Raw genomic sequence first — 25,023 nt, 5'->3', positions numbered from 1 at the left:
TCAGGAAGTTTATGCTGGCCTGATCAATCTAGTAAGATTTTATTCCTTCTTTAAAGATTTAGTCAAACTCACCTACAAAACCATATGGATGCATCCATAAAGCAGCAGTCTGCACCTCTTATAAATATATTCTAATATAGAAAACCTACATAATCCACAGGAGGTATGTATGAATTATATGTATGTGGCTGTGCACTTGATGGCATACAGGTGGAGGCCAGAGAGTACTTGTGGTAGGTAGTGTTCACCTTCCACCAAATGAGTTAGTTCTAGGTCCATTAGATTTGGCAACAACCTCCTTTACTAGTAGAGCCATCTCACTGACCATTTGTTAGACCTTAAATTTTAAGACGCCATTTCACTGTTATGTTTTAGCCCTAAGAAAGAATGTATGTTTATCCAGTTCTAGCTTAATTTCCAGTCAAGAGATGTTCTATGTTCATAGTAGACACTTGGAATCACACAGAAAAGCCGCAGAACAACAAAGCAGATGGCATGTATAATGCAAACTCCAAGACTGGAGATTATTTTAGAGACTGGTTATAAGAAGTCTGACTTATAGTTACCACTATTTTGACTCAGTATGTAACAGTTTTTCTTCACCATGGGATTCAGGTGTATAATTTCTGGGTAAAGGCTTTTTCATGGTAAACTTGTTCATTTTTTTAAGAGTGAATTAATTCTCTGATCTGTCATCAAATTTATTTTGTTATGGCCAGCAAGGACACAGCTGTGAAGACAGACGATCTGGGAACTTTTCCTTCTATATGCAACATAATTTCTCTACTGATTAGATACCGAAGAACAACTTCAGTTTTCTATAATTACGCTTATATTCTTCTTGTATTTTGAACTCTCCAGTGTCCAGTAAAAACACAACTTCTGAATGATCTGTTCAATTGTCTCTCTGATATGTCTTCCCACAGGAATCTGAGTACTGTCTGGTGAGTGAGGTAAACATGCTGGAGACAACTCATTAATCACCACATACTTTTGCAATCATGAGATGTGTTTCTCAAATCTCTGCTACAGTGTAATATTAACTGGTTTCATGGTTAGCAAACTAACACTATGGATATGTAAATATCATCCTCAAAAATCTTTGTCATTCTTCAGAACATAAGAACCTTTATACATAGCTCTCCAAATCTACTTCCTACAACTGAAATAGTCAATTTCCTTTGGAAAAAAAAAGAGGATAAGTATCATTGTCACCTGTAAAATTTTACTTTCAATCTGCATTATGAATTAATCATCAATTATTACATACAGATACAGAAACAGATTGGAGGTTTTAATTTTACTAACAATCTTTGCCAGTCATCAGCCAACTAAATTCTACTGGCCTAATAATTTAGTTAGAACACTCATATTTATGTCTATTTTGGTAATGGCTACTTAGATACTGGAGTAGAGGGGAGCTGTGCTATAGAGATGAACTGGTTTGCAGACTTTAATATATTTATCTGATTTCCTAGAGGAGAAAAATTGTTCAGAAAATAGTAATTTAAATACAACCCAATGGTTATTTTGTAACTGAAGTACTAGATGAAACTATTTGCAATTTAAAAGTATACTGCTAGAAAGTCTCACCTAAAACATTCTAATTAAAAGAATATTCCACATGTATGCATGACTGCCAACAAATGGCAGGTCTAGAAGCGGAATTTCTAAGAAAACCTGGGAGGATATACCTAGTTTTCTCTCTGTAAAATTAAATAATTTCGTCTACATACTTAATTCAGAATTCTACACAAATGATAGTAATACATAGTTTCTGATCCTAGTTACCATTTCTTGAACACTTAAATTTGTCTGGACAAAATGAAATAACAAGAATCAGGAAAGAAAGGAAACTAAAAGCTTCAAATGTAAAACTGATAAAATATTTTAGACAATACTTACCAAAGCATTCACAATTCAAGTACACAAATAATCTAATGAGGAAATACAGCTAACTAAAAACATCTGGTCAATCAGTTGGCAAATCCGTATTGCTTATGTTGAAATAAAACAATATAAAAACTTTAAAAAATGTTAAAACACTAAATTTTAAACTAAGCAAACTTTAGGAGAGGAGGGGCCATTACTAAATTATTCACAGTGACCTTACTATTTCAAGAAAATAAAACTGAACTGAAAATATGCACTACGGGATTAGCAAATCTGGTTTTTCAACCATAAATTCTTTGACAGCTACTTATAGATGGAATATAAATGTATATATATATACACACACAAATATGTATTTGAAATCCTTAACACTTCTAACAACTGGGAAACAAGAACTGTCAGTATTTTGTTAACTTCAATGATGATAATTTTAATACTTAACATATAAAAATGTTAACTCTGTCATTCATTGGCTTTCCAAAATCGTTCTATCTCTAAAACTTTTATAAAAACTAACGTTATACCATCCAACAAAGATGGGAATATCAAATTCTGTGGTTCTTCATATCTCCATCCTCCAGAAAAAGGTAATAGCATATTGTGTCTATGATATCAATGTATATAGGATGATGGTGAGAGTCAACCTAGTAGTGAAGATTTCTTCATGATCATTAAAGTTAGATTTTAACAGTTTTATAAAAACTATGGTTCCTGTATGACAGCAAATCACTGGATGTAAGACTATGTGACAAAAAACATACAGATACTATCATATAAAAATAGTTTAAGTGTACATTCTTTTTAGATCTATGTGTACGGATATGCGCATGTGAAAGCAGCTGCATGTGGAGACCTAAAGAGGATGTCAGATCCTCTGGGCTGGCGTTACACCTGATGTGAAGAGCCTCATCTGAGTGCTGAGGACAGAACTTGTGTCCTCTGGAAGCATTCTTAACCATGGAGCCCTCACACCAGCCCCAAGAAAATGGTTTTCAAGAATGGTATCTTCCATAATTAAGTATTATTTTTACAGTCAAGTATTTGGTAACTAGAAAAGGCTAAATTAAAATCTAAGCTATGCATGAAGACTTAACTCAAAGAGAACTCAGCAGATCCACAGAATCTAAAGCATATACTCATAAAGTTGGGCTTATATCATTCTCATGCCATGAAGAGAAAGCAAAAACATATTTTCCAGTATTAGCAGCTCTGCTATAACTAGGCTTAAAAATATCCCCAGTGGTTTGAAAGAATGTCTCTAAAAATCCAAATTCATATATATGTTTAATCTGTATATTTTATCTTGTTTCAATCCTTTTAAAAGGCAGGGTCTAATATGTTCCAGGCTAAGCTCAAATAGAAATTCAAATTCAATATAAATTCATATACTAATATAAAAAAATTTTAAATGTTCCTATTTTACCTAAAATTAGCTGATTTTTACCAGCAAAATGGTGAATATAGACAATTTTAACTTAAAATTGCACAGCTTCTTAATGTTTTATGCAAAGCATTCAGTACATCGGTACATTTACTGATACTTAAATTACGGCAGCAGCATCTAGATAAAGCACAAAATTATATTAATTATATAGAGACAAATAGCATTACAATTATTACTCTATATATTACTCTATAAAAAACTAAAAATAACCATGATAGCTACGGCCTATGTTTTTATTTCAAGTTCCCTTTGTTTTTATCTAAGACACAGTAGAAACTAGGTTTTAGTACCCCAAAGGGGGGAAAAATGAAAAGAAAAAGAAAGAAAAAATTAAAAAGAAAAAGGACCAAAAAGCCCTTAATATTTACATATAGTATGGAAAACAAGAGCAGTTCTGGCTAAGTTACATTGCTGTTGCCTACAGTATTTATACCAAAAATGTTAAGGGCAAAAGAGTACTAATAAAATACCACTTTAAACAAATTGTGCCTGGAATTTTGTTCTTGAGATATATGTATACCATGGCAATTGCTTATCAAATAGAATTTGACTTCATACACACACACACACACACACACACACACACACACACACACACACACACACACACACACAGTTGAGCATGACATTAGAATAATAAGCACTGAACTTTAAATGAAACAATGGCAACATGTATAGATGGAATTTTTTAATATTTGAAATGTTTTAATGAAGACCCATAATTATAAGACTATCTACTGTTCTTTTAACCCATTAAGTCTCATATACACATGTGTTTATGTGTGTGTCTCTAAATAGTAAAATGTTCCAGTAACTTAAAAGCAAAAAAAGATTTAATTGTGTCATTCTTTTCTTGTAATTACTTTTCTATATTTAAAGACATCTATACCCTTGGCCAAAACAAACACAAGTCAGTGTAGCCGACTGAGCTTTAAACCATACTTTAATTTTCAATATCTGTAACCTAGTAGTAAAGTGAACCAGATGTAGAATATTTAAGTGATGCACTATGTAGTGTGTCAAATCAATGATAGAATGCATAGAAAAGTAAGGGATCAGTTTTGGGAAAGGTGTAAGGTGGTTAATGTGGAAACTTATAAATGCTAATTTTAATAACAAAAATAGTTTTAAATGTAAACGAATGTTAAATTAACACATTATAAAAGAGTATAGCTTAAATAAACTGGGACTCACATATTACAATAGTAAAATTAGGACAGAATGAACCAAAGATATGAACAGTTTTGAAAATTCTCTTTTAAGCCTACTTCCAGTAGAAATAGTCAGGCTTTTCTTCCTGTACATAGTTGAGGCTTTGTCTATACCATTTATAGTAGAAAAATAAATTCTTTAGCAACCTAGAAACAGTTTATAAAACTCTTAAAGTTTAATATTCTTTGCCAGACATGCCAATGTTAAACTGACAGCTATAAATTAAAGCTATATAGACAATAGGTATAAGTAATATAGAACAAGTTAAGAATACTACATTTACCGGATACTTTTTCTTTTTAAAAATTACTGTACTTTCTTAATTCCTGTGTGCTTTGCAATAATAATAGAGACTTTGTTCTCTTAGAAAAGATAATAACAAATAGGATAATTTATAGTATATATGTACTTCAATAATTGCCTAATTTATGTTGTTATCTTGACTGAAATTGGAAGTACAATACCTATGATATAACAATTGAAAAAGAATATTTTAAGACAAAATGGAGCAAATCAAACTCTTAGGAGCCTTGAATCTCAAAATCATCAATTTACTATAATACAAATAAGGAAACCTTAAAATTGAAATATAAAGGTTACAACATTGACCAAAGAATTTCTTTACTACACAAAATATGATCCAGCAGTAAAAAGCAAACCATTTTTTCCTTTTCCAGTAAAACAAATGGTATGATTTGATAATAAAATAAATTTGAATATAGCCCAACTAAATTTACCTATTACCCAGCCAGAAAGCTTTATTATAATTTAGTGTTCTGTTTGAATCTTCACTAACAAAATATTTTACCCCTAAAGCAGCAGTCATTTATAGCAACTCTGGTACCAACATCAAAGGGGGAAAACTTGGTTTAAAAAATGGTTCAAAATCCATTCTGGGTTGTAGAACAACATATCACAGAAAGAACATGAATACAAGTGTGTGTGGCTTTATATATACATACTCCAAGGAGCCTGTCAGTACCCAAAGTATTTTTATTGCTGTATTAGCAATGGATTTTTTTTTGGGGGGGGGGATATATTCTCAAGGGCCACATAAAAATAGATTCAAGGAACAGATTAAATTGAAGTCCTACATTAAATGTTTGGTTTAAAGAACTTTCTACAACAAATTTCATGTTTATGTATGAAAAGTTATATAACCTTATATGAAAATGTCATGGAGTATTTTTCTACACTATACTAAATGTATTCCCTAAGAGGGAAAAATTAAAATATCTAAAATATATTAGATTAAGATTACAAGACCATCATAGATCTTTTGAACATGCATCTGTTTACAGAATTAACCGTATACAAAACGTATTTCCATTATAGATCATAAAGAAATGAGTTGGTGACAACTATCCTTACACCACATTATCAACTCACTTTAATCACAAGTTGTGTCCTTGGTATGTGAGTAAAGGAAACAGGTTCGTTCACTCCTCATCAAATCATCCACAGATTTACTTATTAGCTGAAGGTGCAGAATGTGAAATCTGTTACACGATTTTTTTTTTCCTTTCTTTCAAACAACATCCAAGGAATGGCATAGTAGCCTCAAATTAAAAAATACTTAACTGGGCTTTAGTTATCTACACAGACTGCTTATATGTAAATTAAGTCCCCAAATTAGCACATCAAATAACAAAACCAGCCATAAAGCAGGCTGAAAGCATTAAACGTTTCATATATGAGCTTTTAAATCATTTAATTTCTATAGAAAAATTTTATTCACAATATAATGTGACAGAAATTGCCACAGGAATGATATACTGATTGCAATAAGGTTGCATGCAGCAGCAGCAGCTTTGCATTTTTATAACTATTTGTTTATAAAAATTAAACCTCTCCAGTCATGCTTACCACATGTTTTAGATTTGTAACGTAAGTGAATAGGGAATACCATATAGTTCAAAGAGTAAGTCTCGCCATTTTGAATGTGGATTATCTGTATGAAACATGAAATATATACTACTAAACCCTGAAACATGCATGTCTAGTTTTGCTTTTGTCCAATTTCAAGCCATCTGCAATCACATTATATTTATATAATACCAAGTGGATCTGTCTGCAATTGTGGTTGAATTAGCTGAGGTTGCAATGGTGGTGGCAACTGAAGCGGTACCATTGATTCCACCAATTGTCCTGGATTTGAAGGTGGTGGAGGAGCCACAGTGTTCGCAGTTTCTACAATTTCTCCATTGTAAAAGAAAAACTGGCACTGCTGAATAAAGGTTTCAACAACAGATTGATGGATCTTAGTGGTAGACAGAAACTCCCGATTTTCAAAATCAGGTCTCATCAAAGTTGGCCAAAAACAGATGGATAAGTTGTCTGCTGTCATTAGGTTGATTTTATTTTGCTGACTAACCCTGAAATTATGAAATGGTAAAAAAAAAAAAAAATCAGAATGCATTGCAATTACAGAATCTCAAACCTAGTTTAACATTTATGCTAATTTTTATTTTTAAATTAAATATTTCTCTTAACATTCTATATTCAACTATATTCTAAGACAAGAGAGGAATCAATACCTATTTCTTTTGAGAATGCCAGATAGTCTAAAAGATGTTGCCTGCACCCCGAGTCTTAAAAGTTTACCTATGGAAGTCTTTTCAATTTGAAAATATCCTTTTCTTCTAGGTTAAGAAGGCCAAGTGACAAACATTAATGGCTTTCTAAATAGCAAATTCTAATTGCGTCATCCAAGACTATTGTGGGAAATTAAAAAATAAATCAGCATACGTCATCTCTTTTAAACGAGCTTTGGAAAACTTAGCTTAACCCATCCAGTCAAAAATATTTTAACAACTATGAAGGAAGTTAGCTCCGAGCAGACTATGAACAATCTTTTAAAACATTAAGCATTTTGTACACTATTAAAACTTCATCTGAAAGACAACACTCAATAAATTCTACTTTAAAATTTCTCATAATTCACCATCAGTTTACAAATGGTCATAGAATATTAAATGACTTTTACCCAGTCCTTTAAGTATGTGAGCAAGCACTTCTATCACCATTTCTAGTAGGCAAAACTTGTAAGACGCAAACTTAGATTGTAAACTATAAATTATTACATTAAGAGAGAGTGCATAGTTAGGAGTTTATTCAGTCATCTCATTTTACACAAAGAAACAATCCAAAGTGGGCATCGTAGTATATACCTGTAATCCCCACTATCAGGAGACTGAAGGAGTAGGATAGTGGATTCTAAGCCAGCCTGAGCTACAGAAAGAAAGGGGAAAACAAACTGTCCAGAAGTAAGAAAATCTTTAAGATTAAAAAAACGAACAAATAAAAAACCTCAACCATAGGAAACTCTATAAAGAAGTAATTTCTAGCTAAAAGAGACTCAACTGGAACAGTCTGAATAAAGTCAGCCATTTATTAATAAGTAGGAGGTGACTAGTTTGTACAGTGTGGTGTTTTATGCTGCAGTTTCATGCTAGGCTCAGGAGTTACCTACCGAGTTAAGGACACAGTCTGAAGTCTAACTGAAGGTACTCATCAGTTAGAAACTAGGATAATCAAGGAAAGCTTCATGGACAAGGTAAAGTTTAAGGCTAAGTCAAAAGTAATGTGGGAAGAATGGCAGGAATGGAGGGAAAGTGAGTTACAACCATGGCTATAGCTTTTGTCAGAACATTCTGGAAGGCTTGTTAAAAACATAAAATGCTGGTGACTATTGGAAGATTGTGATTTATTATGCCTGTGGTGAGGCCTAATAAAATATATTCCTCACAAATTCTCAGATGGCTGCTGTTTGAGGTACCATACTCTCAAACTACTGGCAGCATGTTATGATGTGCCACAAACTGATACTCTTGAATAACTGGTATTATAAATAGTTGTTAATTAACCGCTGTTTATGGGAAAAGGAAAGAAAGTGTTGCTACTTAGAGCAATTAATGTTAATTAGTTTAGAGTCTATCCTAAAGCGGTCCATTTTAAACACTGAAAAATCTTTAGGGCTGGAGAGATGACTCAGGAATTAAGAACACCTGTTGGTCTTGCAGAGACTCTTGAGTTCCAATCCCAGCACCCACCTTGTGGTCTACAACAATCTGAAACTCTAGTTTGATGGCAACCGATGCCGAATTATGATCACCACAGGCATCAGGAACGAATGCATGTGCAGATGTATATATAAGCATAACATATAAAATAATGTAAAAAAGCCAAAACAATCTTTATGCAAAGATGTTTTAGAAAGATCATCTTGAGGCTAGAAAGATGGCTTAGACGTTAAGAGCACTGGCTGCTCTTCCAAAGGTCATGAGTTCAATTCCCAGCAACCACAGGGTAGCTCACAACCATCTATAATGAGATCTGGTGCCCTCTTCTGCTGTGCAGGTGTATATGCAAGAACACCATATACATAATAAATAAATCTTGGGAAAAAAAAGATCATCTTGGCATTAGAATCAAGGGAGGGTAAAAATAAAAGTTGGTAGAAGAACAACTATTAATGTTAGTAATTCCTGAATAAGAAATAATAAATAAAGTTGTGATAAGGGAAAGAAAATGGAAAAATAATTAAGAAAAAATGGGCTTAATACATTTCATAAAGGAGCGGAAAAATATAATCAAAGAATCATTCCACAGGATAATACAATTTTGTCAATCTGTCAAAAACATGTATTTGTCTTCCCCTAGAATTCTAGCCCCATGAAGGCTATGACTTATTTTCTTCAGTACTGTGAGGATACGTGCGCGCGCGCACACACGGCTTTATCAAGTTACAGTCTAGCTCCTAGTTAGCTTCAGCTGTCAACTTCAGATAGTCTGGAGTTACCTAAAGGAGACTCAATTGGGGTACTGGTACTATCTCAAACAGATTGGCCTGTGGGTATGTCTGTGGGCTATTTTCTTGCCTGCAGATAGTAGGGCCTAGCTCACTGGGCCTGCTACCAAAGCATGCTAAGCAAAGAGTCCTGGGCTATATAAAAAAGCTAGCTGAGCAGGAGTTAGGGAGCAAGCCAGTAAGCAGCATTCCTCCATGCTTCAGCTCCTGTCCTGCCTTCACTTTGAATGATAGGTGGGGTAAACCTAAGCCAAATAAATCCTTTCTTCAAGATAGGAAAATGTAAGCCAAATAAATCCTTTCTTCCTCTAAGTTGCTTTTGGCCAAGGTGTTTACTACAGCAGTACAAAAGAAAACTACCAAAATTTTAATCCCAGCACCCAGGAGGCAGAGACAGGCACATCTCTGTGAGTTTGAGGCCAGCCTTGTCTACAGAGCAAGTTCCAGGACAGCCAGGGCTACACAGAGAAAATCTGTCTCAAAAAACAAACAACAAAAACAAAATAAAAACAAAACCCAAAAGAAAACTAGAACTGTGCAGTAGAGTGTTTCTTAATAGTATGTACAATGAAAAAAGATTTATATGGAGCTGGGCGTGGTGTCGCACACCTTTGATCCTAGGACTCAGGAGGCAGAGGTTGGCCTACACAGTGAGTTTAGGACAGCTAAGGCTAAACAGAGAAACCCTGTCTTGAAAAAACCAAAAATGAAAAAAAGAAAAGAAAAAAGATTTATATATTCTGAAACAAACTTATCAACATACAGACTAAAGCTAGCCAATGAAGTCATAGCACAATCTGAACAGTACTGTCTATAACCTGGAATTGCTTTTCTCTTTATTTTCCATCTCCATCTTTATTTTGGTCAGTCCAAATAAGCCTCCTCTTTGTGTTTTTGTGTATCAAACATGCTTTTGGCTGTGCTGTTTATTATTGCACATAGCCAAAGACAGTTCCAGAATACAATACAGTACTTAAGGTAACTTTGAAGGTGGGCCAGTATTGTGACTCTTTGAATATATTTTGCCCTGTCCCTTCTCACAATCTTTTAAATCAAGTCCAAGTTTTACTTCTGCCTGCTATGTTCACAAAGTGTTACCATTGTCTATATTAAGTCAGGCATAAAGCTTACGTATATACCATCAACAAAACACCAACCATTAGTTATTCTTCAAAAGGGGAAATTCTATCAGTCTGCTATAATAGTATCAAGTTGACAGTTTCTTTTTAAAAAGGGACTTGGAAAAAATAAAATGAAAAGGGACTTCTACAGCTAGTATAATTTTATATATGGCAATAATAGCATTAATAAAAACTTTAAGCATTGATTAATAGACTCCTTTAAAAAGAATAGATTAAAATGTATTTCACTTGGGTCTCATTATGATTACTGCACTTTATTTTCTTGTGGTGAGGATCAAACACGGGGTTTCCCAGATGCTAGGCAAATGCTCTATCACGGAGCCACACTACAATCCTGCAGAATTCTTTAAATTACGACTAAAATTTTTTTTTAATAAACTTTTGGTAAAAGTATATTTTTATTTATATTTGTACAAATAAAAATATACACAAATACAAAAATAAAACTCCACCTCCCCCAAAAAGAACAAAATTAAGAACAACTCCGTGAAGTGTTCTTTTTCTCATTTCTTAACTGAGAAATAGTTTGTCTAAGGTTACAATTGTGACGACATTGCAAACTGTAAACTGTTGGACTACAGTGTCTGAGCAAATCTTAATAATCAATACTACAGTGCCTCTCACTTAACATAATTTCCAACTGTAACATATTTAAAGTTATGAATACAGGAAATTATTGTCCTATATTTTGGGTAACAGGACAGTTTAGGACAAAATTTCCCCATATGGAATACATAAAATATACAACATATAGTAGACAGAGTGATGTGAACCACGTAAGGGTTCTGCTCGACTTTGATTTCTCTCTTTAAACCCAATTTCTTCAATTCCAAATAGGTTGATTTGGTTAATTTGGCTATTGTCATTTTCCAACATTCTAAGACTATACACAGGAGAACTACTACTAAAAAACAAAAACAAAATAAAAAGAAAAACAAAAACAAAAGCCCAAACACCTTAGAGAACACTGTCCTGTGGGGAAGAGTGCAGAGCTCTGTGGTAGAGGACTTGCCCAGCATGTGGAAGGCCCTGGTTTAATCCCTAGTACAATAACTAAACAGACAGACAACCACTGATCATATGTGAGAAATAGTAACCATGAAGCTTTATAGATATTGATTAGATAATATAAATAGCCATTACAAAGAACTCAAACAGAACCTTATATGTAGTCTGTATTCTCCTTAGTAGAAGTTACAACTATCCAGCTTATAAATGTTACAGGTTTGAGACACAAAGAGCATTTTATCTGTAAGTACCTGTTTAGATGCGTTATCACATATCTGAAAACATCATAGTTTACAGGGTGAAATTTCTTAACAATTTCTTTCAAGGCATGAAGGCGTTCTGTTTTATCTGGGATTTCTGTGAAAGATGAATTTTTGGATACAATTAATAAACTTTCAAATATCTGATACAAACACCCAGTTAATATTTACTACAAAAGCATCTTATTAACATTATATCTTTTTTTTTTTTTTTTGGAAACAGGGTTTCTCTGTGTAGGCTTGGCTGTCCCGGACTCATTTTGTAGACCAGGCTGGCCTCAAACTCACAGCGATCCGCCTGCCTCTGCCTCCCGAGGGCTGGGATTAAAGGCGTGCACCACCACACCCGGCCAACAACATTATATCTTATATACCATCATTGCATATAGAAGCCTCGGTGCACCCTCCCTTTGCCCCTCGTTATCTGTGAGAGTAGCTAAAGACAAATATCGCTAAGGTCATACATGGGAATCCTGATTTTATTTAAATTTGGTGGATGCGTTTAAGAAATAGTGTCTATTCTCCACAGTTATGTGGAGAGCAGGGACTGACCCCGACATGAACTCTGGTGTCCCATATTTGACCACTTCCCCGTGGTGGGGAGCCCTGGTGGCACTCAAAGAAAGAATAAGCAGGCTACCAAGATGAGACTTGATAGCCTATGACCATATAGTGGGGGAGGAGGTCCCCCTCGGTCTTAGACCTAGGGGAGGGGAATAGGGTGAAAGTGGGAGGAAGAGAGGAATGGGAGGGTACAAGTGATGGGATAACAACTGAGTTGTAATCTGAATAAATTAACAAAAAATTTAAAAACAGAAATAGTATCTTATAAAGTGAATCTTTTAACTATAAATTCCTCTGGCAAAAGATATTCAAAATCCACCATCATTAACCCTACCGCCCAAGCTTAAGCTTACTTGCTGCTTCCAATAGCTCTGGGTGGAGCGAATATGGAATCAAAGGATCCGGCAGATCAGCAAAGAAAGCTTTGAGAGCTCCAGCTACAGCATTTACTGTCACTTCCATTGATACTAGATTGATATTATGATCTATAAGACAAAATCAAAACTTAATTATATAATGAAATTTTAACTTATTGTATAGGTAAACTAAATGGACACTTTTCTGCCAAAATACATTTCTCATTAATTACTTTTCTTTAGGCCAGTAAACTATACAGATCCTTGCAAAAAGCATTTTATTAACAAACATTATATCTTATATACCAGCATTACATATAGTGCATTAAAGAATTTTAATAATACTGTTCTTCTAATTTCCTGTTTAAACAGAGACTTTAAAATTCCAAGAGAATAAATTAATAAAAAAAAGAAAGAAAGAAAAAAGAAAACCCACACTCATACACAAAAGTCCTAGACCACCCTACTAAAAAAATAAACAAACAAATAAAATAAAATAAAATCCCGAGAAGAGAAGGACAAATTAATCAAATTATGTATATCAGTTCAAATATGGAGCTGGGCTCAGTGGCACATGCCTGTAACCCCAGTTCTTGGGAGGCAGAGGCAGGCAGATCACTCTGTAGACCAGCCTGGTCTACAAAGTGAGTCCAGGACAGGCAAGGCTACATAGAGACACCCTGTCTCTAAAACCAAAAAGCAATTCTAATATGCACCTTTAAACTCTATCTTTTAATGTTTTAAATAAGCAGGTTAAAGTAATTACCTTATCAGTAAAGGGCAGATTTAAAGAACATGAAAGGAACATGCCAAAGTTATATCATAAGGTTTATTTGATATCAGCAAGTCACTTAGTGTAAAAATATAGATCAGAAAAAAATTATTCCCTGACTTAGAGACAATCATTACTTATATTTTAAAGCATGCTTCCTTTGAGCCCTTTTTATGATCACTGAAAACATGACCTATTTACACATCTTACTGGACAAGCATTATCTCATTATCCTCATGTTTGTTTTTTCATCTCCACTGTGTGATGAGAAAAAAAAATGAGATCTAGAAAGATTAACTTGCCTGAGGCAGACATAAGTGGCAAGACTAAAAAATAAAGGCACCAAATTGAATTCAAGACATCAAACTATTATTCTGCCCTCCTCACTCAAAGTGAAATTATACTAATTGAACATTATAAAAGCCATTTTCTCTACTGTTTCTTAAAAGTATGGTAGAGTGTTTTTGGCAACATGGCATACTATTTACACATGTATTACCATTCAATAAGTGATGGTTTGCCATTGTAACAAACATAATTAATTTTACCTCATTACAATATTCAATATTTACAGATACACGGGTGGCTCCTCCTCCTTTTAAAAGTATAAATATTGTAACAAATGCCTTTAACAAGTTCACACAAAGGCCGTTGGAATGCAAATTCCTTGAAGCCGAATTTCCAAACAAAGGAATCTAATTTTAAGATTCACAAACTGTCCCTCAGAATGTACTTATAACAGGTATACAAAATGTGTTTGCCTACATTACCAACAATATTTTTCACTGATAATAAATACAATCTTAAAACAAAATTGTCATTGGTTAAGGCTGAGTATATTCTCAAAAGTATACTAATAGTTTCATCTGTATAGGTAACTCTATATATTCTTGAAGATTTTGTTTTTATATTCTTCTGGAGAATTTTTACACTTTTAGGTAGCCTAGATTGTTATTCATTCATTTCTATGTTTCTTACCAAATTTAGGCCCTTTGCAGTAAAAAACTATAGCAATATTCACTTACTTCCCCCTAGTATTTTGATTTTCATTTTTTAGTTTTATCTTTGATCACACATGGAGTTCCTTACTAGTTAAGGACTCACTTTTGAATTTGCTCCTAAAGATTAGCTGTTATATTTTAAAAAAGCACTTTTACATATTACTATTTTGGATATAATAGTTGCTAATTCATCATAAGCAAATTTACTCTTTTTCTAATTTTGGCAATAGCTTTATAGCTTCTGTTATTGTTTTATTTATAGATAGCTTAATGAATTAGAATATAATTAGAATAAATTAGGGGAAGAAATAATACATAGTCCATAATGTATCATAGCTTACCTCAAAATGTTTGGTTTACATTAATCCCTGCAGTCTTAGCATATGAAGAAGATTCTTATTTCTAAACTAGACCGATACATTTCATTGCCAACAATAGACTGTTTTGAATATCTTTCTTTTCAATATATTCTTTCTTGTCTTCTAGCCTTACACATCAAAATATAGATACAAAACTATTTTCTTAACCCAACAGATTAAACTGTCTCAAATATTTTATTCTAAATGCATTAAAAAATTTGGTATTTCCCACTTCCTCTTACAATTGCCTAATATCCACCTTCCTAAAAAGACAACAATTTTATTTTGAAATTATATTACCTTGATCAAACTGCTTTTGAATGTTGTCTTGATCAGTTTTATTTCCACTAACACGGTACAGTCCTTCAGTACATAATCCTAAGAAATTAAAAACAGATGTTTTTATAAACACATACAGTCATAACAAAGAATATGCTTAACTATAATAAATCCTTAGTGACCAGTCAAAATTGATTACACTTTACAGAAATATTAGAAAATTGATCTCTAGTATCATTCCTGGAGCAGTATTTCAGGGCCTTTGCATAAGACAACATACTATTTCTCTGTCTACTTGGTTATAAATATTTCATGCTTTATAAAGTATTATACTGAGAAAAATTTAACTCTCAGAAATCTGTAAAGATAAAATGAGCAAAAATTTTCTCTCAGAAAATTTGTGAGGACAAGGTCATATCCACAAAAACTGTGAGTTATTACTGACACAGCCAATGTGGATTAGGTATTCTTGGGAGTATTCACGTATGTGAAAGAAACCAGACTATGTCTGATATGGTAGTACATGTCTATAATCATAGCCCTTGGGAAACTGAGGCAGGAAGATTCTGAGGTTAAGGTCTGTAGAGGGATTTTAATCCAGCAATGTGGCTACTCTGGTTGGAATACAGACAAGTCTTTAGCACACACCTTTAATCCCAAACAATCAGGGTAAAGTTAGTTTGTAGAAGGAAGCACCAATGTTTGAAAGTGACTGTCTAATTGAGACGAAGTGACAAATCAGAGAAAGATTTGATAAAATGAGTCAGAGAAGGGCTGGAGAGACGGCTTAGAGGTTAAGAGCACTGTCTGCTCTTCTGGAGGTCATGAGTTCAATTCCCAGCAACCACATGGTGGTTCACAACCATCTATAATGAGATCTGGTGCCTCTTTTGGCATGCAGGTGTACATGCAAGCACAGCACTGTATACTTAATAATAAATAAAAAATAAATAAATAAATGAGTGAGTGAGTGAGTAAGTAAAGGAAGCCAGAAACAAGGGATATCCTTGCCTAGAATACAGAACAAACACTTAACACTCTACAATCAGGGGCTTAGGAAATGTCTCAGTGGATAAAGTGCTTGTCATGCAATCTGGAGGAGCAGAGTACCAATCCCCAGAACTAGGCATGTGTGGCAGCCACCCATAACCCCTAGCATTCTTGGGGTAGAATTGGAATTTCTAGGCCAAGCTGGCTAGCTAGACTAGACAGAAATGGCAAAGTCTGTTTCAGTGAAAGACCCAGCAAAACAAGTAAAACAGAATGATTGAGAAAAACACTAGACAGTACGTGTACACACACACACACACACACACAGAGAGAGAGAGAGAGAGAGAGAGAGAGAGAGAGAGAGAGAGAGAGAGAGAAAGAGAGACAGACAGACACAGAGAGAGACAGACAGAGACACACAGAGAGAGAGAGGGAGGAGGGGGGAAGGTGCGCACCCTAAACAAAACACTTATCCACCAAAGGCAGAACCTAGTCATCAGTTAAAAATAATGAAGAATAGTGACCTCCAGATCCAGAGGGTCCTAGAAATCTACAAGTAGAATAATATGATAGGCAGATTTGGGCCCAGGGGTCCCGCTCAAACTAAGGCACCAGCCAAGGACAATACAGGAGGTAAACTTTAAACCCCTTCCCAGATCTAGCCAATGGTCAGAATATTCTCCACAGTTGAGTGGAGAGTGTGATACGACTTTCTCACATACTCTGGTGCCTCACATTTGACCATGTCCCCTGGAGGGGGAGACCTGGTGGCACTCAGAGGAAGGACAGCAAGTAGCCAAGAAGAGACTTGATACCCTATGAGAATATATAGGGGGACGTAATCCCCCTCAGGAACAGTCATAGTGGAGGGGAATAATGGGAAAATGGGGGGGGGGGAGGAATGGGAGGATACAAGGGATGGGATAAACATTGAGATGTAACAAGAATAAATTAATAAAAAAAAAAAAAAAAAAAAAAAAAAAAAAAAAAAAAAAAAAAAAAAAAAAAAATAATGAAGAAAAGTAGAAGTAAAGCTTCCCCACTGAAGAAGTGTCACATGTGGATGTGGTGTGAGGGCTTGCCACCAGTTTCTAGCCTGCAACTCTTGACTGTTTGCCTTCTGAATTTAACAAGTCTCACACAGCAGTTAAACTGTCTTATTAAACATACAAACAAACAGACAAAAACTCATATTAATCTCTGTTTTTTAAAAATAGAAATCTGAAACAGGTAAGTTATAAAAGAAGAAAATAAAAAGCACGGCTAATATCGTTCCCTTTTGATTCAATCATGCTAATACTACAAACAGGAACATCTCTCTCAAGAACACATTGTCACTTAATGCCAATGATTTAATGGTCAACTCTTTTTTTTGAGATTTAGTTAGTGCCAGTAGATTTTTTCAACTTATTTCATGTGCATTACAAACATAAAACACTTATCAAATGAATCCTATCACATCTTTTTTTCTAGAGCATTACACCAATTAAAACACCTCTTCCTCATTGACACTTTTCTTGCTATTTCCACTTAGAATCAACTTCTTTAGAATTCCCATAGCACTTTAAAACTGTAACTATTACCATTAAGTACTTCATAGATTATAGGGCAGTAGAACTCACTCTTGTATTCAGCTGTGCTAACATTATTAGCAATGTCCCATAATCCTCAAGGTCCTTCCCACCCTAAAGTGGTTTTTCAGGGAGACACTGCATTTCAGGGACTACTTGGCAACGCCTAAAAATATTTTTGGTTGTGATAACTGGAGTTATTAGTTCTTTTATTGCTATGACAAAATACCCAATAGAAACAACTGAATGAAAAAAAAATTTTTTTATTTGTAGTTCACTGCTTGAGGGTAAGGTCCATCAAGATAAGGAAGTCATGTGAACAGGAATAGAAGGCAACTAACTGCATTATGTCTAAAGTCAGGAAGCGGAGGAGGAGCTAATGCTTAGCTTGTCTTCTCAGGAACCCTCTCTAGCCTATAGAATGGCTTCCATCCAATTTGGAGTGGGCCTTCCTACATCTATTAATGTAATCTAGAAATTTCCTCAAACATGCTCAGACATTTATCTCCTAGGTGATTATAGATCAACCTGACAATATTAACGATCAAGGAGACCTGCTGAAATTATAACAATGATAAAACAACAACAAAAGATATATAGTTAGGTGCATAAGCCAAATAGCTTTGTTTCAGCTTTGATTTATAACTTCTCTTTTTGTTGTGATTATTATACCAGACACATAACTTGCAAAGATGTAATTTGTGGCACTAACAGTAAAGGAGTTTTTACTTACTTTTGAAACAAAGTTAAACTGAATTCAAACATATCTGTTAAAAAGTTTAAGATATACTGGGTGTAGTAATGCATGCTATTAATCTCAGCACTTGGGAGGCAGGTATATGCGAATTTCTATGAGTTTGAGGCCAGCCTGATCTATACAGTGAGTTCCAGGACAGCCAGAGCAACATAGTGAGACTCTGTCTTAAAAAACACCAAAAAAGTTAAGATGATCATTTTAACACCCTGATAAAAATTAAAAGACAATTAAATTCTCCTTTACTCTCTTAACAAATCGATTAAGAAAGAAAGAAAGGAAGGAAGGAAGAAAGAAAGAAAGACGAAAAGCAAGATGTAGCTTGTAAGATACCGTCACAGGACCACAACACAAATGTGTGAAGGTAAAGAAGTGAAAGACTAATCAAGGTATTAGCAGCCGCGCCTTTGGTATCAGTGACTTAGAAGGCTGAGGAAGGAAGAACACTTGAACCCAGGAGTTCAAGGACAGGCTAAGTAACACAGAAGACCCTGTTTCAAAAAACAAAACAAGCAAAAACAACAGAACAAAATAAACCTGAAAGGATTGAAAATGTATCAATGCAAAAGATAGCTGGGGTGGCTATCTTAATTACTAGAAAATAATGAGACTGTAAGATAAAAAAATAAGAGATAATCCATCAAGATGATGTAGTAATTGCCATACATGCCAACTGAGCATTCTATAATATATAAGAAGCAAATTTACACAAAACTAAATTCAATTATAAAAGAGATAGCACAATAGTATAGGCAATAATGATGAAAGCAGATAGATAAAGATTACCAAGGAAACACAAGACTTAAGTAACATCATAATCTAACTAGACCAAGCACAGAACATCCAAAAACAGAACATATAGGGAATGTTTCTAGGACAAATCATATCATGTAGTAAGTCACATAACAAGTCTAAACTAATTTAAAAATTCTGAATACAGAACTTGTTCTCTAAGCACAAAGGACTTAAAGTATAAATCAGCAACAAACAAAAATTTGTACATAAGTGGAAATTAAACTGCATACTAGTATGGATCAAATTACAAATGAAATTAAAACCTACTTTGAGATGAATAAAATGAAAAACCTGTATGGTGCAGCAAGAGAGTTTGCAAGGAGAACTCTGTGGCTGTACACCTACAAACAGATAAGCAATAAAAGAGAATATGCACGTGTACAGGTCTAGGTTTAATCACCAGCAACACAGAACAAAGAAAGAAATAAGCAAGCACTCCATTTTAAGGTTAACGTTATGGGCCTATAAAAGAGTAACACTCTATACTCAAAGCAAGAAAAAAAAAGTGAATTATAAATCAGAAAACAAGGTAGAAAAACAACATCAACAGCTCTCAAAGTTGGTTCCTTGAAGAGATCAATGAGCTGGGCAATCTTTTAACTAGACTCACCAAGGATTATCAGGGGAAGGAAAAGACTCCAACTACCAAAATCGGAAACAAAAATACAGTGATATTACTGAAAGAACAGAAATTTTAAAAAATACAAGACAGTACACTATGAAAATTTTACACCAACAAAACATGTAAGTGAAGCAAACTGGGTGTATTTTTAGCAATACACACTAACAAAACTCACTAAAGAACCAGGAAACCTCTGAAGACCTGAAATTTAAACTGATTAGAAACACCCAGCAGTAAGAAAAATCCAGAACCACATGACCTTATTGATTAACTACAATATCTTTTTAGAAGGATCAATAAGAATTAATCACAAATTTTTAAAGAATATTGAAAGAAAATTTTTGTAATTAATTTTTAAAAAGAGAATGTGATTATTCTAAATGTCAAAGTAAAGAAACCACCAGAAAAAAAAAGAAAAGAAAAAAAAAAAAGACTAATTTCCCCTATAAGTAAAAAATCTTCACTAAAACACTGGTAAACCAAATTCATTAGCACATTATGATTATAAATCAAGAGCAGCCAGGATTTATACAATGTCAACAACTTCAACCCACAAAAATCAATTAATGTAATAGAATGCAGGGAGAAAAATAAGTATCTTAATTCTACAGAAAAAGCATTTGATAGAATTCAACACCTTTCATGATAAAGTATCAGTAAGGGTAAAAATATGACTAAACATCTAAGAACTTTAGAACAGAATCTACAGACTAAGCCCGAGACTCCACAGCATAAACATTTAAACCCTAGAGATATAGACAAACCACTTAATGAAATTATAACAAACCCTCCAAATCTAGAGAAAGAAATGTCCAAACATAAGAGGCAACTGAAATCCTAAACAAAGAAACCTTGCCCTAACTATAGTAACAAATACTAAGCAAAGAAATGATAAAGCAAAAACATCAATTCATAAAGGCAAACACATCAGAAATAGCAGCCCTAAAAGTCAAGAAAGCCTGGAATAATTTACTTGTAGTCCTGAAAGTAAGAGCCAATCAAGGTTAATATATTCAGCAAAGCTATCTTTTAAAGTTGGTGGATGAGGACAGTTGAAGAAAAGCATAAATTTAAGCATATCAAGAACACCAAGCCAGCACTGAACAGACACTTAAAGGAAGTTAAGTCTCGATCATAAGCACATGAGAAAAATTAAATAACTATCACAAGAGGAATAAGTGGTAGGAATTCATCATATTCAACACTGGACAAGAAAACCTTTAATAGTAATGAGGAGAAATCAATGATCAATCAATAATCCAACCATGAATAAAAGCAATTCTACCCTCCAAAAATCACAGGAATTAGTAAACATCTCTCAAAGTGATTGCCTTAAGTGTAAATAGCCTCAATTACCAATAAAGGCACACTCTTTCTCCCTCTCCCTACACACACACACACACACACACACAGAGAGAGAGAGAGAGAGAGAGAGAGAGAGAGAGAGAGAGAGAGAGAGAGAGAGAGAGAATCTGACGAGATTAAAACAAAAAAACAAAAAAAAAACTAACAAGTGTCTCCAAGAAAATGATTCACTGCTAAAGACACCCATGGACAAGGAATCAAAGGATGGAAAACCAGCAAATGAACAGGAACTGAAATGGAGCGGGTGTAGCTATTCTGTATCTGATAATGTAGACTTCAAACTGATATTACTCAGAAAAGAACGGTCATACATAAAGAGAACAATTAGTCATGAAAATATAACAATTATAAATATATATACAACAAACATTGGGGCTCCCAAATTAATGATAGACATAAAAAGTCGGTGGGGAAGCTGATACAATAATATAATTTCAATATCCCACATTCATCCCTAGATAGGCCATTCAGACTAAAAGTCAAATTTTACCACTAAAACTCAATGGTAAAACTATAAACACATACAACATTCCATTTATCAGGTATAAAATATACTGTCTTTTCAATAGGCCATGGAACCTTCTCTAAATTAAGACCATATTCTAGGACACAAACAAAGTCTTACTAAATACAAAGGAATCTCAATAAAATCTTGTATCTTATACAAATATTTGGCAAGAGAATTAGTAATTGGGAGCAAGAAAAACTTCAGAAACTATACAAATAAAGACTGAACAATAACACCTATGTTAGAACCTCTGGAACATTAAGCCAAAATAGATTCTTCCATAAACCACTTTTGGTCATGGATAGTTTTATTTCAATTGATAAAAGCTAGAGTCCTTTAAGAGGAAACCCCAACTGAGAAAATGTCCCTATCAGACTGGCCTGTGGGCAACACCACCCCTGAGCAGGAGGACCAGGGGTGTATGAATGCTGGAAACTGAACTGAAAGAAAGCAGGCTGAGCAAGCAGAGGGAGCAAGTCAATAGGAGGCATCCCTCCATGGCCTCTCTCAGTTCCTGCCTCCAGGTCCCTGCTTTGTGTTCCTGCCTTGACTTTTCTTAGTGATGGACCTGAGGGTTGTAAGATGAAATAAACCTTTTCCTCCCAAGGTTTCTTTTGGTATTTTAATACATCAATAGAAATTCTAAGAGTGTTTTTATCATAGTTGCTGCAAAGTAATACTAATTTTAATTAGACAGCCAAATAATGACTCTCAAGATCTTACCAAAAAAAAAAAAAAAAAAAAAAAAAAGACAACTCAAATTCAGAGCCAGTACATGAAAAAAAAAAAAAAAAAAAAAAAAAGAACCCCCAAAAGATCAGAGCATCAAGTATCTGATTTCAAATTATGCTGCAGACTTGTAGTACTAAAATGAGCACAGCACTAGTCCCCAAAACAGATATGTTCATCAGTAGAAGAGAACAAAGGACCCAAAAATAGCTCACACAGTTATTACAAAGACCTAATTTTTCATAAAGTTCTCAGGAGGGGAGGGGAAAATGAGACAACCTACAAAACAGAAAAAAAAAAAAAACAAACAAATCTTTGCCAACTATATAAAAGAAAGAAATTAGTACCATTATGGGGAGCTAACACATGCTTGCCATGCAAACATGAGGACCTGACTTCAATTTCCCAAAGTCATGTTAATGTAAACAGACAAGGAAAGGAAGGAAGGAAGGAAGAAAAGAAGGAAGAAAGGAAGAAAAGAAGGAAGGAAGGAGGGAAGTCAGGAAGGAAGGAAGGAAGGAAGGAAGGAAGGAAGGAAGGAAGGAAGGTAGGTAGTTAAGTCAGTCTGGAGAGGAAGCTCAGTGGTTAAGAGCATGGACTACTACTCCTGTAGAGGACTCAAGTTCAGCGTCCAGCACTCCCGGGGCAGAGCCTAAAACTACCTCTAACTCCAGCTTCAGGGAATCAAACATTTTTCATACATTCACAAAACTACAACAATATACAAAATTTAAAAGATAAATGTCAAAATAAAATAAAACAAACTTTGGAACAACAGGCTATGCCTATAATTTCAGTGTTTGGGAGTGGAGACATGGGTATCCTCGGCCACTGATGACCAGCCACTACAGCTGAAATCAGCTAGCTCCAGTTTCAGTAAGAGACTGTGTCTCAAAAGACAAGGCAGAAAACTTCTACACACAGACACACAAACATGTATAAACGTTTGTAAGTACAAAAAAAATCAATTAGATAATCAATAAATTTCAAAAGAAACAGCTGTTCAAAAGTAAGTGTACAGTATCTTTACTTACTAGAGAAATACAAATTAAACTGCTTTGAGACTCCATCTTACCCTAGCTAGAATGGCTTTCATTTAGAAAAGAGATCATAGACTGAATATGTTGCTCAGTTGGTAGACTGTTTGCCTATCCTGGATAGCCAGGGCTACATAATGAAATCCTGTCTCAAAAAATAATTAAAGATTGTCACTTTTTATTTATCTATCTATTTAGTTATTTATTTTATTTTTGAGACAAGCATCTCACTGTACAGCCCTTGGCTGGTGTGGAACTTATAGAAGTCCATATGCCTCTGCCTTCGAGTGTTGGGATTAAGGTTTATACGCTACCATGCCTGGTCCTCTTTAATTTGTAGGTGAAAATAACACCAATAACTCCAATTCTAGTTTAGAAAACATTCTTTAAAAAAGATTTTTAATTTTAATTATATAGCATGTATATGTGACTGTGTACTAGGACGTGCACATATGTGAAGGTGCCTGCAGAGGCAAGAAGAAAGCTAACATGAAGGGTAGGAATTGAACTTGGATCCTCTTCAGGAACAACACTTGCTCTTAATAAGCCATCTCTACAAATCTGTGTGTAATGTCACAAGAGCAAACATTTGGCTATAAACATTAAGAATTAATTATGTACACAGTTTTAGGAATTAGAAACCACTACTTTAACAGAGAATATATCCTAGTGGATGGTGGGTAAAATAAAACCAAAAACGTTTAGCCCTTTAACCAGTTAAATGATCGCATATTTCAGTAAGACAGTGTTGTCAGTAAGATAAAAATAACATGGTCCAAAACTAGGAAACCATAAAAGTAAAATTAATATACTAGAGGACTAAAGAAATTTGTTGGTGAACATAGGATATAAAAACAGTCTGAAGAAACATTTCAAGGGCTAATTTACAATTCCTTCGTGCTAGTAAAGAAATACCCATATTGTTTTTAGTGGCTTACTCCTTTCTTTTTAAATTCAATTAATTAATTTTATTTACATTATTTCTGTGTATCACATGCATGTCTAGTACCTTCAGAGACTAAAGATAACCTTGGCTCTCTAGGGACTGGAATTACATGCAGGCAACTAACTGTGAGCTGCCACGTGGGCACTAGGATGAACTTGGTCTTCTGGAAGAGCACTCTGTGTTCTTAACGGCCAAGACATCCTTTTAGCCCCAGAACCTGCACTGATAAACTCGTGACAATAAGTACAACTTCTGACAATTATCTAATAGTAAGCTGCAGTTATTTAAAGACTAGAATTCTAAAAGCAATTGAAATACTTCTTTAATAATGTTCTACAAAACAAAACAAAAAACCAACCCCCCCAAAAAACCCTAAGAATTAAAAACAAAACAAGTCAAACAAAAGCATATGTGACATGAAAACAAAACAAAAAGCTATTTGAAACAAGCGTGAAAGAAGCATACCAAAAACTATAATGGAGGATCCCTGAATAAATTCTGGGGGAGTAATTCTTGTAATGTTTTTCAGAACTCAAAAATATAAGAAAAGACATATAAAAGGTGCCATGCCATCTCTGCCATGAGATGGTTAACAATGAACTAAAG

The 25,023-nt window shown here is 34.3% G+C and overlaps 1 protein-coding gene across 3 annotated transcripts in view; it reads right to left on the bottom strand.

Annotated features, from left to right (window-relative positions):
* Positions 1-5,579: 5,579 nt before the first annotated feature.
* The window catches only part of Arhgap5 (Rho GTPase activating protein 5), a 65,525-nt gene continuing 46,081 nt past the window's right edge, over positions 5,580-25,023 (bottom strand). For all 3 annotated transcript variants that reach the window (XM_051145916.1, XM_051145907.1, XM_051145926.1), the window contains exons 4-7: positions 15,122-15,199; positions 12,687-12,818; positions 11,761-11,866; positions 5,580-6,924 (exon numbers count right to left, since the gene is read on the bottom strand). In XM_051145916.1, coding sequence (XP_051001873.1) covers positions 6,597-6,924; positions 11,761-11,866; positions 12,687-12,818; positions 15,122-15,199 — 644 coding nt within the window. In that variant the 3' untranslated portion in view covers positions 5,580-6,596. The remainder of the gene's footprint in view (positions 6,925-11,760; positions 11,867-12,686; positions 12,819-15,121; positions 15,200-25,023) is intronic.

The sequence above is a fragment of the Acomys russatus genome, chromosome 1 (genome assembly GCF_903995435.1).
Source record: "Acomys russatus chromosome 1, mAcoRus1.1, whole genome shotgun sequence".
In the NCBI taxonomy this organism is placed as follows: Eukaryota; Metazoa; Chordata; class Mammalia; order Rodentia; family Muridae; genus Acomys; species Acomys russatus.
The sequence above is the reverse complement of the archived record's forward strand: the minus strand, read 5'-3'. Positions and strand labels throughout refer to the sequence as shown.